This window comes from Dreissena polymorpha, chromosome 14 (assembly GCF_020536995.1).
Source record: "Dreissena polymorpha isolate Duluth1 chromosome 14, UMN_Dpol_1.0, whole genome shotgun sequence".
Classification (NCBI taxonomy): Eukaryota; Metazoa; Mollusca; class Bivalvia; order Myida; family Dreissenidae; genus Dreissena; species Dreissena polymorpha.
The window spans coordinates 43,105,271-43,120,761 of NC_068368.1; the positions used below are offsets into that span (position 1 = coordinate 43,105,271).

The 15,491-nt window shown below is 38.5% G+C and overlaps 1 protein-coding gene and 1 long non-coding RNA gene across 5 annotated transcripts in view; both read left to right on the top strand.

Annotated features, from left to right (window-relative positions):
• The window catches only part of LOC127857789 (kinesin-like protein KIF13A), a 211,081-nt gene that overhangs the window by 170,950 nt on the left and 24,640 nt on the right, over nt 1–15,491 (top strand). For all 4 annotated transcript variants that reach the window (XM_052394453.1, XM_052394454.1, XM_052394456.1 and 1 more), the window contains 3 exons: nt 1,674–1,727; nt 12,233–12,385; nt 14,618–14,695. In XM_052394453.1, the coding sequence (XP_052250413.1) occupies nt 1,674–1,727; nt 12,233–12,385; nt 14,618–14,695 (285 nt within the window). The remainder of the gene's footprint in view (nt 1–1,673; nt 1,728–12,232; nt 12,386–14,617; nt 14,696–15,491) is intronic.
• LOC127857803 (uncharacterized) lies at nt 9,701–10,365 on the top strand. Its single transcript, XR_008038640.1, has 2 exons — nt 9,701–9,942; nt 10,105–10,365. It is a non-coding gene; the product is annotated as an uncharacterized LOC127857803 (long non-coding RNA).

A 15,491-nucleotide genomic window follows, 5' to 3' on the forward strand; every position in this document is an offset into this window, starting at 1 on the left:
TGGAAGCATGATCGGGGTAATATTAAACCTGTTATGCATAAACATTTTTTTATGCATACCGGTACTTTTTATGCCCCTGGATCGAAAGATCGGGGGTATATTGTTTTTGGCCTGTCTGTCATTGTATGTGTGTGTGTGTGTGTCCCAAAACTTTAACCAAAACTTTAACCTTGGTCATAACTTTTGCAATATTCGAGATAGCAACTTGATATTTGGCATGCATGTGTATCTCATGGAGCTTCACATTTTGAGTGGTGAAAGGTCAAGTCAAGGTCATCCTTCAAGGTCAAAGGTAAAAAAAAACAAATTCAAAAACTTTAACCAAAACTTTAACCTTCTTCATAACTTTTGCAATATTGAAGATAGCAACTTGATATTTGGCATGCATGTGTATCTCATGGAGCTGCAAATTTTGAGTGGTGAAAGGTCATGGTCAAGGTCATCCTTCAAGGTCAAAGGTCAAATTTATGGCTTCAAAAGGCGCAATAGGGGGCATTGTGTTTCTGACAAACACATCTCTTGTTTAATAATTGTATGTGTTTTGTTTATTTCTAGTGAAAAAAGCACTAGTAATCCACATTAAATTTGAATGGTTTTACAAACTGATTTTTTAAATAATTTTCTGGAATGTTTTCTGTCCCTAATTGGACACCATATGTCTACAATTTTGCCTAAATGAGGTCATTACACCAATTGCGCAAGATTACCGGACACTGCATTAGTTTGAAAATGAGGTGAGTAATGTTTGTTTTGAAATCAAATCGGACAGTTCATCACTTTATTTATCAGATATTTTTGTGTTAATAAGCACATGAACTTCTTATTTTCATAATTAATGTAGATGTTATGTTGTCAATTTATAAAAAAACATTTTTTTTAACCAATTGACCCTTAATTGTGCAAGATTACCAGACAGCATCGTATATTTATTTCTATATTTAGAATGTTTCTTACAGAAATTCCTTTAGGCAAACAGCGCAGACCCTGATGAGACGCCGCATCATGCAACGTCTCATCTGGGTCTACGCTGTTTGCCAAGGCCTTTTTTTCTAGACGCTAGGCATAAATGGGTTAATGCAAGTGCATAAAAAACATCACAGATTAAGCTCTTAATCTGTTTATCATGCAGTCTGTTGCATTGTCACTTTAAATGATTCAAAAATAGTTGAAAAGGGGGAGGTATGCATTGTGAAATAGTTTTACATGTGAAGGTCACGACTAAAATTAAGTATGATCCAATTGTGAAATACTTGTACAACTTCAAGGGTAGATTTTAACTTATAAGTAACTTTTGAGTGTTTCTGAGTTTTGTTATTACATATCTTTAAAAATCTACCATTGTTAATTTTTCTATGGATTCTGAACAAGAGTCATTGAGGCTTGGGTTGGTCCATGTTAGTATATGTCTCTTGCATAAACACTTAATGATATTTCTTAGATGTTTAGTAGTTTAACAGAAATGAATTGATTGCACATTTATATATATGATTTAAATCGTATAATTGCGAAAATCCAGGTGAGATGGAAAGTATTGACCCTGATTAGCCTGTGCTGACTGCACAGGCCAATGTTGGATGACTCCACGCATATGAATTAAGCCCCATTATCACAGAGCAGGGCTTTTATGTTTATATTCTCCTATATGTGCGATAGTAGTTTGTCTTTCTTTCCAGGAGAGTATGTTGGCCAGTGGTATAACATTTGATGTTGTCTCCAACATTCCCAAGGTGAGTCTGTTATGACTGGCATGAAATAATGACTTTGTTAACGCTTAGTCACTTAGATTCATATTTTGACACATTTGTAGTCCCATAGAAAGTTACATTTATTTAAATACCTTTCTTACTTAATTCAAGTTCAATTCCAACCCTTAGGTACTGATGAGCAGCAAACAGCATAAATCTGTAACAGACTTCGAGCTACTCGCAGGCTGTTTTGGTGTTATGCTGGTTGCAATATCCACTTTCACTTTGCTTCTTAAAGGGGCCTTTTCATGTTTTGATAAATTGACAAAATATAACAAAATTGTTTCAGATTCGCAAATTGTCGTTGTAGTTATGATATTTGTGAGGAAACAGTAAAACTGACTTTTACCATGCTCTGAAATATCCATTATGTGCATCTTTTGACAATTTAAAAACCTGAAAATTATAAAGCATTGCAATGCCAAAAGATTGAATAATTTGGAGAGTTCTGTTCTTGTCATTATATTTTGTGATATTACAAGGATTATGTGAATGATTGAATTTCGGATGTTTATAAAAACAAAACAAAAAAACAACACATGCATTAGTTATAATAATTACATTTTCATTCTCCTTTCTTGTACAACAATTATGAATCATTATGCTGCAAATGATTACATTTTCGATTAGATGAAAACTATGTAATTCTTTGAAACAACACCCTCCATATTACTCAATTTGTGCCTGACTTTTGTTCAAGATTAAGTGTACAATGTTTAAAGGTATTTAAATGTAATAGATTATTTTACGACTGCAACAATAAAACAACATATTACTCCATTTAACTAGTTTAAAGACCCGATTCCAAAATATTTTGCCTCCCAATAAACATCACAAAAAATGTAATAGAATGCACAAAGTATTCACTAACAGATCTCTTTAATATATTATACGAGTAAAAAGTGGGATATAAAAGGCCGCAGCGAAAAAACAGCCAGTGGTAACCACGAGCCCCGAAAGATCGGCTACTCACTCGTGGAAACCTGTTACTTTAAAAAATATGCCTACCGGAGGTGGATGAGCACATGTTAAAATTACAAAAGGTGAAGTAACACCGTTATAGTAGCAACACCGCATACCCGAAATAAAAAATGCTATTGCTCATCAAGCGACCGAACTAGGAAGAACCATATACTTTGCTGGGCTAAACCTAGTTCTACCAATCGCTTGACCATTGGATCACACTTTTACATGATAATCGCTATGACACTTTAAATGACACACTAAGACTTTTACTTGATCACTACACTTGTGATCACACTTTTTTCGCACTTGCGAAAATACTTTGTACCTTTTACATACTTAATCGGACATTGGTCACTACACTTGTGATCACTTTTTTGCGCACTTGCAATAACACTAACTTGATCACTACACTTGTGATCTTTTAATCTTTTACTTAATCGGACATTGATCACTACACTTGTGATCACACTTTTGCGCACTTGCGATAACACTTACTTGATCACTACACTTGTGATCTTTTACATACTTAATCGGACATTGATCACTACACTTGTGATCACACTTTTTGTACCTTTTAGATACTTAATCAGACATTGATTCCTACATTTGTGATCACACTTTTTCGCACTTGCGATAATATACTTAATCGGACATTGATCACTACACTTGTGATCATACTTTTTCGCACTTGCGATAATACTTTAACTTGATCCTTACACTTGTGATCACACTTTTATCGCCACACTTGCGATAATATTACTTGTACCTTTTTACATACTTAATTGGACATTAAAATACAACTTATCGCTCATTTTTTACCCTACGGTATTGCTACTATTTTTTATATATTTTTTAAGCTTAAACTTTAATAACTTGGAATTACCCGAAAGGACAAGGATGATTAACTACGCAAGTAGTCAGAGAGTCCATTCAGATAAATGTATAAATGCGCATGCCCATCCGATCCCCGGCAAACAGAATTTTCCGGCACTGCGACAGGAAGGCAAATGCAACAAGAAATATATGACAATAAAATTATCAGACATAGTAACACATATAAAAAGGCTCATATGACAATAAAAAACAGACAGATTATAAAAAAAAAAAAAAAAAAACGACGCCAAATTGAATGTTTGGATATGGAAGTTGCATCAAAAATTCCTGTGCACTTATATTAAACACGAGACAGTTCATTGTTCACCGTTCTGCCATGTGCTCTATATAAACGTGCGACAGTGCGTTCGTCCTTCGTAGCATTCGATGAAGACATTCCAAGCGTTACGCAGTCCGTTGGAAAGCGCCCCAGTTGTACAAGACCAAGTTTGGCCCCATCTTGATCGACTGTAAGGATGTGGCCTGGCCCCGGCACCAAAATGGGTGTGAATGTCTGCCATCAGATTTTAACCCTAGTTTAAAGACCCGATTCCAAAATATTTTGCCTCCCAATAAACATCACAAAAAATGTAATAGAATGCACAAAGTATTCACTAACAGATCTCTTTAATATATTATACGAGTAAAAAGTGGGATATAAAAGGCCGCAGCGAAAAAACAGCCAGTGGTAACCACGAGCCCCGAAAGATCGGCTACTCACTCGTGGAAACCTGTTACTTTTAAAAATATGCCTACCGGAGGTGGATGAGCACATGTTAAAATTACAAAAGGTGAAGTAACACCGTTATAGTAGCAACACCGCATACCCGAAATAAAAAATGCTATTGCTCATCAAGCGACCGAACTAGGAAGAACCATATACTTTGCTGGGCTAAACCTAGTTCTACCAATCGCTTGACCATTGGATCACACTTTTACATGATAATCGCTATGACACTTTAAATGACACACTAAGACTTTTACTTGATCACTACACTTGTGATCACACTTTTTTCGCACTTGCGAAAATACTTTGTACCTTTTACATACTTAATCGGACATTGGTCACTACACTTGTGATCACTTTTTTGCGCACTTGCAATAACACTAACTTGATCACTACACTTGTGATCTTTTAATCTTTTACTTAATCGGACATTGATCACTACACTTGTGATCACACTTTTGCGCACTTGCGATAACACTTACTTGATCACTACACTTGTGATCTTTTACATACTTAATCGGACATTGATCACTACACTTGTGATCACACTTTTTGTACCTTTTAGATACTTAATCAGACATTGATTCCTACATTTGTGATCACACTTTTTCGCACTTGCGATAATATACTTAATCGGACATTGATCACTACACTTGTGATCATACTTTTTCGCACTTGCGATAATACTTTAACTTGATCCTTACACTTGTGATCACACTTTTATCGCCACACTTGCGATAATATTACTTGTACCTTTTTACATACTTAATTGGACATTAAAATACAACTTATCGCTCATTTTTTACCCTACGGTATTGCTACTATTTTTTATATATTTTTTAAGCTTAAACTTTAATAACTTGGAATTACCCGAAAGGACAAGGATGATTAACTACGCAAGTAGTCAGAGAGTCCATTCAGATAAATGTATAAATGCGCATGCCCATCCGATCCCCGGCAAACAGAATTTTCCGGCACTGCGACAGGAAGGCAAATGCAACAAGAAATATATGACAATAAAATTATCAGACATAGTAACACATATAAAAAGGCTCATATGACAATAAAAAACAGACAGATTATAAAAAAAAAACAAAAAAACGACGCCAAATTGAATGTTTGGATATGGAAGTTGCATCAAAAATTCCTGTGCACTTATATTAAACACGAGACAGTTCATTGTTCACCGTTCTGCCATGTGCTCTATATAAACGTGCGACAGTGCGTTCGTCCTTCGTAGCATTCGATGAAGACATTCCAAGCGTTACGCAGTCCGTTGGAAAGCGCCCCAGTTGTACAAGACCAAGTTTGGCCCCATCTTGATCGACTGTAAGGATGTGGCCTGGCCCCGGCACCAAAATGGGTGTGAATGTCTGCCATCAGATTTTAGGAGCCCGCCGTGAGCCAGTGTACATGCACTGGAAATAGAGAACTTGCCGGCAGAATAGTATAACTCAAATGTATAGTCCATTTATGTGCAAGATATGGTTTTAAATCGACTCTGAGCATCTTAAAATGTGGATGTCGGACAAGTCAAGATTAATCAGGGTGCGGTTGGTGGGGTTTGTTTACTATCCGAATGAAAGCACAGGCAGTTTGCAAGAGGCGGAATGACGTAATATCACATGGTACGGAAATGCGTTATTTCCTTGTTTTAACGAACTCAACCGAAGCATTCCGTACATAACGTTACATCAGTAATCGTATCTATAGAAACCAGTAAACAACATTTGTTTCCGCGAAAATAAATATTATGAATTTATATTCAGAAATTAATAAGTCTTATTTTACGACTGCAACGATAAAACAACACATTACTCCATTTAACTAGTTTAATGACCCGATTCCAAAATATTTTGCCTCCCAATAAACATCACAAAAAATGTAATAGAATGCACAAAGTATTCACTAACAGATCTCTTTAATATATTATACGAGTAAAAAGTGGGATATAAAAGGCCGCAGCGAAAAAACAGCCGGTGGTAACCACGAGCCCCGAAAGATCGGCTACTCACTCGTGGAAACCTGTTACTTTAAAAAATATGCCTACCGGAGGTGGATGAGCACACGTTAAAATTACAAAAGGTGAAGTAACACCGTTATAGTAGCAACACCGCGTACCCGAAATAAAAAATGCTATTGCTCATCAAGCGACCGAACTAGGAAGAACCATATACTTTGCTGGGCTAAACCTAGATCTACGAATCGCTTGACCATTGGATCACACTTTTACATGATAATTGCTATGACACTTTAAATGACACACTAAGACTTTTACTTGATCACTACACTTGTGATCACACTTTTTTCGCACTTGCGAAAATACTTTGTACCTTTTACATACTTAATCGGACATTGATCACTACACTTGTGATCACACTTTTGCGCACTTGCGATAACACTTACTTGATCACTACACTTGTGATCTTTTACATACTTAATCGGACATTGATCACTACACTTGTGATCACACTTTTTGTACCTTTTACATACTTAATCGGACATTGATCACTACATTTGTGATCACACTTTTTCGCACTTGCGATAATATACTTAATCGGACATTGATCACTACACTTGTCATCACACTTTTTCGCACTTGCGATAATACTTTTACTTGATCACTACACTTGTGATCACACTTTTATCGCCACACTTGCGATAATATTACTTGTACCTTTTTACATACTTAATTGGACATTAAAATACAACTTATCGCTCAACCAGCGATTTGACACCTAAACGTTTTTTACCCTACGGTATTGCTACTATTTTTTATTTATTTTTTAAGCTTAAACTTTAATAACTTGGAATTACCCGAAAGGACAAGGATGATAAACTACGCAAGTAGTCAGAGAGTCCATTCAGATAAATGTATAAATGCGCATGCCTATCCGACCCCCGGCAAACAGAATTTTCCGCCACAATAAATTTCACAAATTTATCCCCCACAAATTCTGGATTGGCCCTTTAACAGAACTTTAAGATGACGTCGCGAATGCAATCCTAATACAATTCGAGGCTAACATCCGACCGATGCACACCATTGCTCCGAAAAAAACCTGGCGTCGCGCAATCGATTGGCACCGACACTATTTCGTCCTTGGTAAACTTTTTAGCGCGCAGCCGACCCCAGCGATTGATCTGCGATCACACTTTTACTTATCACACTTTTACTTGATCGCTACACTTGCGATCATACCACTTTTTATATCATTGGTCACTTGACCATTACGCACTTTTTAACTCGGACATTTAGTACCAATGGTCACTTGACCATTACACACTTTACCAATGGTCACTTGACCATTACGCACTTTTTAACTAGGACATTTGATACCAATGGTCACTTGACCATTACACACTTTTTAACTCGGACATTTAATACCACGGACATTTAATACCAATGGTCACTTGACCATTACACACTTTTTAACTCGGACATAACTCCGACATTTAATACATCTCGGACATTTAATACCAATAATTGCTATACAAGTTTTTTTCCCTGCGGCATTGCTACTATTTTTAAAGCCTAACCTTTAAATTAGGTTGATATACTACGCCTGAAACCCAGAGTCCATTTGAGCCAATGTGTTGATTCATAGTCGCTAAGGTTATGGACCGACTTTATGGGGTCGTACTGCATGGTAGTCTGTAAACAACCGAACTGGACACAACGCAGACTCCGGCTCGTATGGGATCCTAATTGTGACCAGAAGACTGCGCTGATTTGTTTTATGTTTCCTGAGTGTGACCAGTATGGCGTGTTTATCCCCCGTGACCCTAACGTTGGCTATTTGCAACTGATTACTGTATGTTGCTGTTGCTACCAATTCACTGACTCGGAACAGACCGAAATATGCCAGAGTAAACATAGCATTGAATAGTGAGCGCTCGAAGTCATTATAACACACCTTTGCTAATTGCGAGATAATAACCGTCAAGACCTTCCGAGTGATTGGTGCCTGCGTATCAACCGTTTGTCGCGAGCGAGAACAGCCCTCAAGCATTTTCTTCACTACAAAAATGTTACTTATATCGTACTAGCCCATGTATTTATGAATATAACTCAATCCAGAAATGTAGCTCTTGATAGATTTAGGTGATAGACCCTTTTCAAAACAATAGGCTACAAAGAGAACAACATGTTGTTGATCCACGGGCCAGTTGTTGTTTAGACTATATGCAGATCGAAAATTGTTGAACATAACCTTTTTTTTTTAAATCCTCGCCCCAGAGAAACAGTGCAATTACAATTGGAAATAATTCGAGAACAGTTATGTCACTAGTTACGCCCTTTTGCCGCCATAAATCAGGCCAACGAGCGTTACACCAGTGACCTTTAAAATAAATCCCAAAACCGAAACCAGACCCGCCAGCACTATCTGTAAACAATTCAGTGTCATCATTGGATATCCAGTATCGGTCATGGAAAACCGACACGCCGTTGTAATCGTGCAAAAATGTCAACCACATTTCAAGGTCTTGCCTAACAGCACGTGTTATACGTATGCGGTGGAATGCTTTTGTTATGCCACAGGTGGTGTTAATTAATCAAAACGGGCGGCCGACTGGGATTGCCCTGCACACAAAGTTAAGAGACCTTATTAACGATTGCATTTGCTTTAGGTTAAATTTTTTTTTTCTGCACGATGGTGCAAATTTTTTCCCGTAACTCAACGATTTTTATTTTAGGAATGCGGACTACTAGTTCCGCCGAATCTTATTCTAAGCCTAAGAACACGATACTTTCCGTGGGCCCTTCTGTTTTCTCCGTGGCTAACGGCACGTTTAGCTCGTGCATGCAATTGATAAAAGAATCCATCACCTTGCGGCAACCTAGCTCAGATTTATCGCCACCCAGAAAATCGTCTAAATAGTGGTTAAGCTCGCCCGATGACATTTTACTCTTAACGCCGAATTCAAGGAATGAGGAAAACTGTTCAAATGTTTTGCAACTGACTGAAGGCTCCGAATGGTAATGCTTTTTCCACATAAAAAATACCATTAAACTGTATGCCCAGTATTTCGAAATCTTCTCGCCGAACTGGGAGTAGGCGAAATGCAATCTTAAGATCCATTTTGAAAAGTTTACAGTGTCGCCCTAAATCTTGAACCATGTGAACCGCCTCATCGAAATTGGTGTACTGAGCGGATGAGTATTTTTTATCAATGAAGTCATTAACCGAATTACCCTCTGGAAAAGAAAGTTGATGAATCATCCTAAATTCACCTGGTGTCTTTTTTGGCACCAAGCCAACTGGGGAAACCATGAAATTTTAAAAAGGTTGTTCGCTGAAAGGCCCAGCCAACCTCCCCGCCAAAATCTCCTTATTTATCTTATCTTGAATTATGTCCGCATTTGCGATTGCAGACTTTAAGTTTTTAACCAGGTTTTCCGAAGGAAAAAACTGGTTATTAGATTGGCGAATGCGGGCGGGCTGGCTGGCTGGCGGGCTGGCTGGCTGGCGGGCTGGCTGGCTGGCTGGCGGGCTGGCGGGCTGGCGGAATAAGCTTGTCCGGGCCATAACTATGTCGTTCATTGTCAGATTTTAAAATCATTTGGCACATTTGTTCACCATCATTGGACGGTGTGTCGCGCGAAATAATTACGTCAATATCTCCAAGGTCAAGGTCACACTTTGAGTTCAAAGGTAAAAAATGGCCATAAATGAGCTTGTCCGAGCCATAACTATGTCGTTCATCGTCAGATTTTAAAATTATTTGGCACATTTGTTCACCATCATTGGACGGTGTGTCGCGCGAAATAATTACGTCGATATCTCCAAGGTCAAGGTCACACTTTGAGTTCAAAGGTCAAAAATGGCCATAAATGAGCTTGTCCTGGCTATAACTATGTCATTCATTGTGAGATTTTAAAATCATTTGGCACATTTGTTCACCATCATGGGACGGTGTGTCCCACGAAAGAATCACGTCAATATCTCCAATGTCAAGGTCGCCACGACTAAAAATAGATTAAAAAAAAAAAAAAAACTTACAAAGGGGGTTAATTTTTTTTGGTCATTTCAAAAGTTCAGTTTGAGTTTTCTCCCTTTATCAGATTTTTTTTCACAATGAAAACCTGGTTTTGTGACAATTATGTCCCTTGTTACTAAATCTACTGACTCTGGGTCCGTGATAATGCATTGAAAACCCATTTGTAAAAACCATTTAAAAGGTCATTTCAATCTGTAGAATAATACGATGTTAAAAATTCACGTAATATTTTGCTATTCACCGGCGATGGTGCGAGATTAAGTAGGTCATGATTACAGGGAAAATTAGAGTTCGATTTAGAACCTATTTGGGGTGCCATGGTTGTTCCCGCGCCATTGGGGCCGTGGTCGAAATCGATGAAATCCCCGTCCCCTTTGAAAACGAGGCGCCCCCGCGACGCTGATAGGGCGGAGGGGCAAAGGACAGTTGATGACCGGATGTCGAGATCCGCGTTCTGAACATGCGTGTGTAAACCGACAATTGGGCCACATGCAGTGTCCCTCGTTAAAGTGGTGACACAAGTTATTAGCTTTTGGCGTTCCCTGTCGCTCAGGGGCCTGTGTTTGCACGCATCGGCACCAAAGATCATTATTGATTGACGCCCAAGACGTAGGGTGCAAGGCCTGGCGCAGATGAAACTGTTTTTCATACTCTCGCCCCGCAAATCCCCCTTGACGTGACGCACACTCGCGAATTGTTCACATATAATGCAAGATCTCCTGCACTTTATCGGGTCGCGTGCTATGGTAGATTGACGCATAAATCAAGAAAAGCGTCCGACCACCGTTCGATGTTATGAATTTTATCCCTACACTCCTTAGGGCGCTGTTCAAGAGTGCCCTCTGCCGAAAGTTGCAAAACACTACCCTTACAAAAAGCGGATAATTTGAAGGCACCTTTTAACAGTAAAGCCAAATTGACATATTCGCCTCTAGAAATTTGTTGTTTCAATGCGGCTGGCACGTGCGCAGCCAAGTCATCATTTGATAGCGCGTTAATTCCTGACAACTATATCATGTTTTGACCCTGATTAATAGCTGAAGCAAGAGATTGAACTTATGTATTTTCGATTACCGGGAAACTTAGATGATTCCCCGCTAACACCCCACCCCTCAACGTTACGTGTATTAATAGAAGGAACGATTTTAGATGCCCTTATTATCTTCTCAAAATCAATAAAGCCTCTACCTGTGTCCGGTTGTAAGAGCCGGGTATCGTCCTCTCCAACCTCTTCCACAATTTCCGGTAATTTCCGCTTTGTTCCACGCGGCATTATTTCAGATGATTCGAGATTTAATTTAAATTAAGTTTGTTTACGATCTGAACGAAAGCACAGGCAGTTTGCAAGAGGCGGAATGACGTAATATCACGTGGTACGGAAATGCGTAATTTCATTGTTTTAACGAACTCAACCGAAGCATTCCGTACATAACGTTACATCCGTAATCGTATCTATAGAAACCAGTAAACAACATTCGTTTCCGCGAAAATAAATATTATTAATTTATATTCAGAAATTAATAAGTCTTATTAAAATACTTTTTAAGAACAGTAATGAAGGCTTAAAATTTTTGCCCTAAATTATCCTTCAATACACTGTTAAGGGTTATCATCTTTTAATATATGATTATGGATCAGTATGTATATTCTAACCATGGATGGTGGAAATGGACATACATGGGCCTCTTTCTGATAATACAGGGCTTAATGCAGGGGCATAAAGCATCATCCTAGATTAGCTTGTGTAGTGGACACAGGTTATCCAGGAACGACACTTTCTGCTTTAATGAGTAAAAAAAGTCTCTTTTAAACGAAAAGTTTAAGTGGAAAGTGTCATGCCAGATTAGCTGCTGTGAAGTGCATTAAGCCCAGTTTTACTAGAACACGAGTCCTTATAATTGTTACCATGGTAACGCAGGCATCAGAGGACCTAGAGCACATGGAGAGCCTGGCGCAGATGGCGGCGTCCCAGAACGAGGTTAGCGCGGAGGACGGTGAGACGTACATCGAGAAGTACATACGTGGGGTGTCTGCCGTGGAGAGCATTCTCACCCTGGACAGGCTTAGACAGGTACTCCCTATTGTAGCCCTTTACCACTTAGATATGTATTTAAACGCATTTGTAGTCCCTTAGAAAGTTATATTTAATATAAGACCTTTCTTACTATATTCAAGTTTTAAAGACTTCATTTCCAACCCTTAGGTACTGATGAGTCAGCAAACAGCATAAAACCTGAACAGACTGTGAGTTACTCGCAGGCTGTTCTGGTTTTATGCTGGTTGCAAAAGCCATTTTCACTTGGCTTCTTATGGGGGAAAGGGATAGACACTTGCTGGTCTACATAGAATATAAGTTATATTTGACACATGTTCGTAGGAATTCAGAAATTGTTGTTTTCATGGCAGTGGATACCCTTGGCAGGTTTAGATAGGTACTGAATTGGATACTTTTTGGTGTACATTTGACCCTTGTCCATGGAAAACTTGGCGTAACGCATGCGTGTGGTCCCAGATTAATCTGTGCAGTCTGCACTGGTTTATCAGGGATGACACTTGCAGCTTTTATGGCATTTTTTGTTGAAAGTAAGTGTCTTCTAAATGAAAATCCAGGTTATGCAGAAAGCGTTGTCCTGGATTCGCCTGTGTGGTCTGCACATGTTTTAAGCCCTGTTTTCCCGGAATAAGGCTCGTAGATCATTAATTTGTTTTTCCCAATGTTCATAGAAAATGAGTAATTGATTTGTCCATGGCAATGGAGAGAATCTTTACACTGGGAGGCTCTGAGAGTGTGGAATGTGATCATTTTGGTGTCTTTACAATTTTACTGTGTTGTAAAATATCAATGTTATTTATTATGCACCCGTTCGAAGAAGAGGGTGTATATTGCTTTGCTCATGTCGGTCGGTCTGTCGGTAGGTCCGTCCACCAGGTGGTTTCCGGATGATAACTCAAGAACGCTTGGGCCTAGGATCATGAAACTTCATAGGTACATTGATCATGACTCGCAGATGACCCCTATTGATTTTGAGGTCACAAGGTCAAGGTCACGGTGACCCGAAATAGTAAAATGGGTCTGTCGGTAGGTCCGTCCACCAGGTGGTTTCCGGATGATAACTAAAGAACGCTTGGGCCTAGGATCATGAAACTTCATAGGTACATTGATCATGACTCGCAGATGACCCCTATTGATTTTGAGGTCACTAGGTCAAAGGTCAAGGTCACCGTGACCCGAAATAAAAAAATGGTTTCCGGATGATAACTCAAGAAAGCTTAGGCCTAGGATCATGAAACTTGATAGGTAGATTGATCATGACTCGCAGATGACTTCTATTGATTTTCAGGTCACTAGGTCAAAGGTCAAGGTCACAGTGACCCAAAATAGTAAAATGGTTTCCGGATGATAACTCAAGAACGCTTAGGCCTAGGATCATGAAACTTGATAGGTAGATTGATCATGACTCGCAGATGACCCCTATTGATTTTCAGGTCACTAGGTCAAAGGTCAAGGTCACAGTGACACGAAATAGTAAAATGGTTTCCGGATGATAACTCAAGAACGCTAATGGCTACGTTCATGAAACTTCATATGTACATTGACAATGACTTGCAGATGACCCCGATTGATTTTGAGGTCACCAGGTCAAAGGTCAAGGTCATGGTGACCTTAAATAGTAAAAATGGTTTCCGGATGATAACTCAAGAATGCTTATGCCTAGGATCATGAAACTTCATAGGTACATTGATCATGACTCGCAGATGACCCCTATCGATTTGGGGTCACTAGGGCAAAGGTCAAGTTCACTGTGACCCAAAATAGTAAAATGGTTTCTGGATGATAACTGAAGAACGCTTATTCCTAGGATCAGGAAACTTGATAGGTAGATTGATCATGACTCGCAGATGACCCCTATTGATTTTCAGGTCACTAGGTCAAAGGTAAAGGTCACGGTGACCTGAAATAGTAAAATGGTTACCGGATGATAACTCAAGAACGCTTATGGCTAGGATCATGAAACTTCATTAATACATTGATCATGACTGGCAGATAACCCCTATTGACTTTCAAGTCACTAGGTCAAAGGTCAAGGTCATAGTGACAAAAAACATATTCACACAATGGCTGTCACTACAACGGAGAGCCCATATGGGAGGCATGCATGTTTTACAAACAGCCCTTGTTTCCTTTCTGATTCCATATTTTTAATATTATTTGACCAAGTTACATCCAGCTTTGATAATAATTGTGGCCTTTAGACCATATAATTATTTAAATACTCACTGATGCCTACTTTGTATTTCACAGGAAGTTGCTGTGAAGGAACTTATGGCCAAGAAGGGTCGTTCCCTGCACAAGACTTCTAGTGTGCCCAACATACATCAGGTGAGCATGCAGGGAACCTAGCCAATAAAAAGTAGTCCGTTGTTAATTTAGTCGCATATTCATACGCAAACATACTCAATATTGAACTCCAGTGTGCCAAAAATAGAATAGGAGAGCATGCAGGAAATGTGTCCAAGAAAAGTAGTCACACAATGTTATGCATTCCTGGCCTTTAACACTAAATGTTAGTGTTCAGTGTGCCTTACATACAAAATATGAGTGTTTAAGGAACTGAGCCGTGTAAAAAAGTCCCAAAATGAGGCCATCTATTGATTCTTATCAAAACTAAAAAGCTGAAGTAGAGAAGTCAACCAACGCTTACTATAAAAACAAACAAAAAGTTCACACAAAGACTTTTAGTATGCACCACTTACTTATTCAACATTTAAAACTGTCAAAGAACAACAATACTTTTGTAACTTAATTATTACAATGGAATCTAAAGCCATGATGTAGCCACTTGGACAGAAGGAAAAAGACACACGCAAAACTTGAAACAACTTCAATGGTGGAGTAGTTTGTATGCTATCCCTATGGAAAAGTGCTGATTAACTTTTTATTTTGTGTGCATTAAAAACTCTTACTTTTTAAGGGAAACCATTTGTTGTTTTTTTAAATGGGAAATTGTGTAGATGAATTTATTGCTTCCAGACAATCAAGAATTAAGAGGAAATAATTTGGTAATAATTTGGTTAAATAATAAGCTTTGCTATGCAATTTTTGTAATACGATTTGCTTTTTAAAAAAGGATTAACTATGATTCTGCTGCATTTTAAAATTGTTGTTGGTGTTGTTT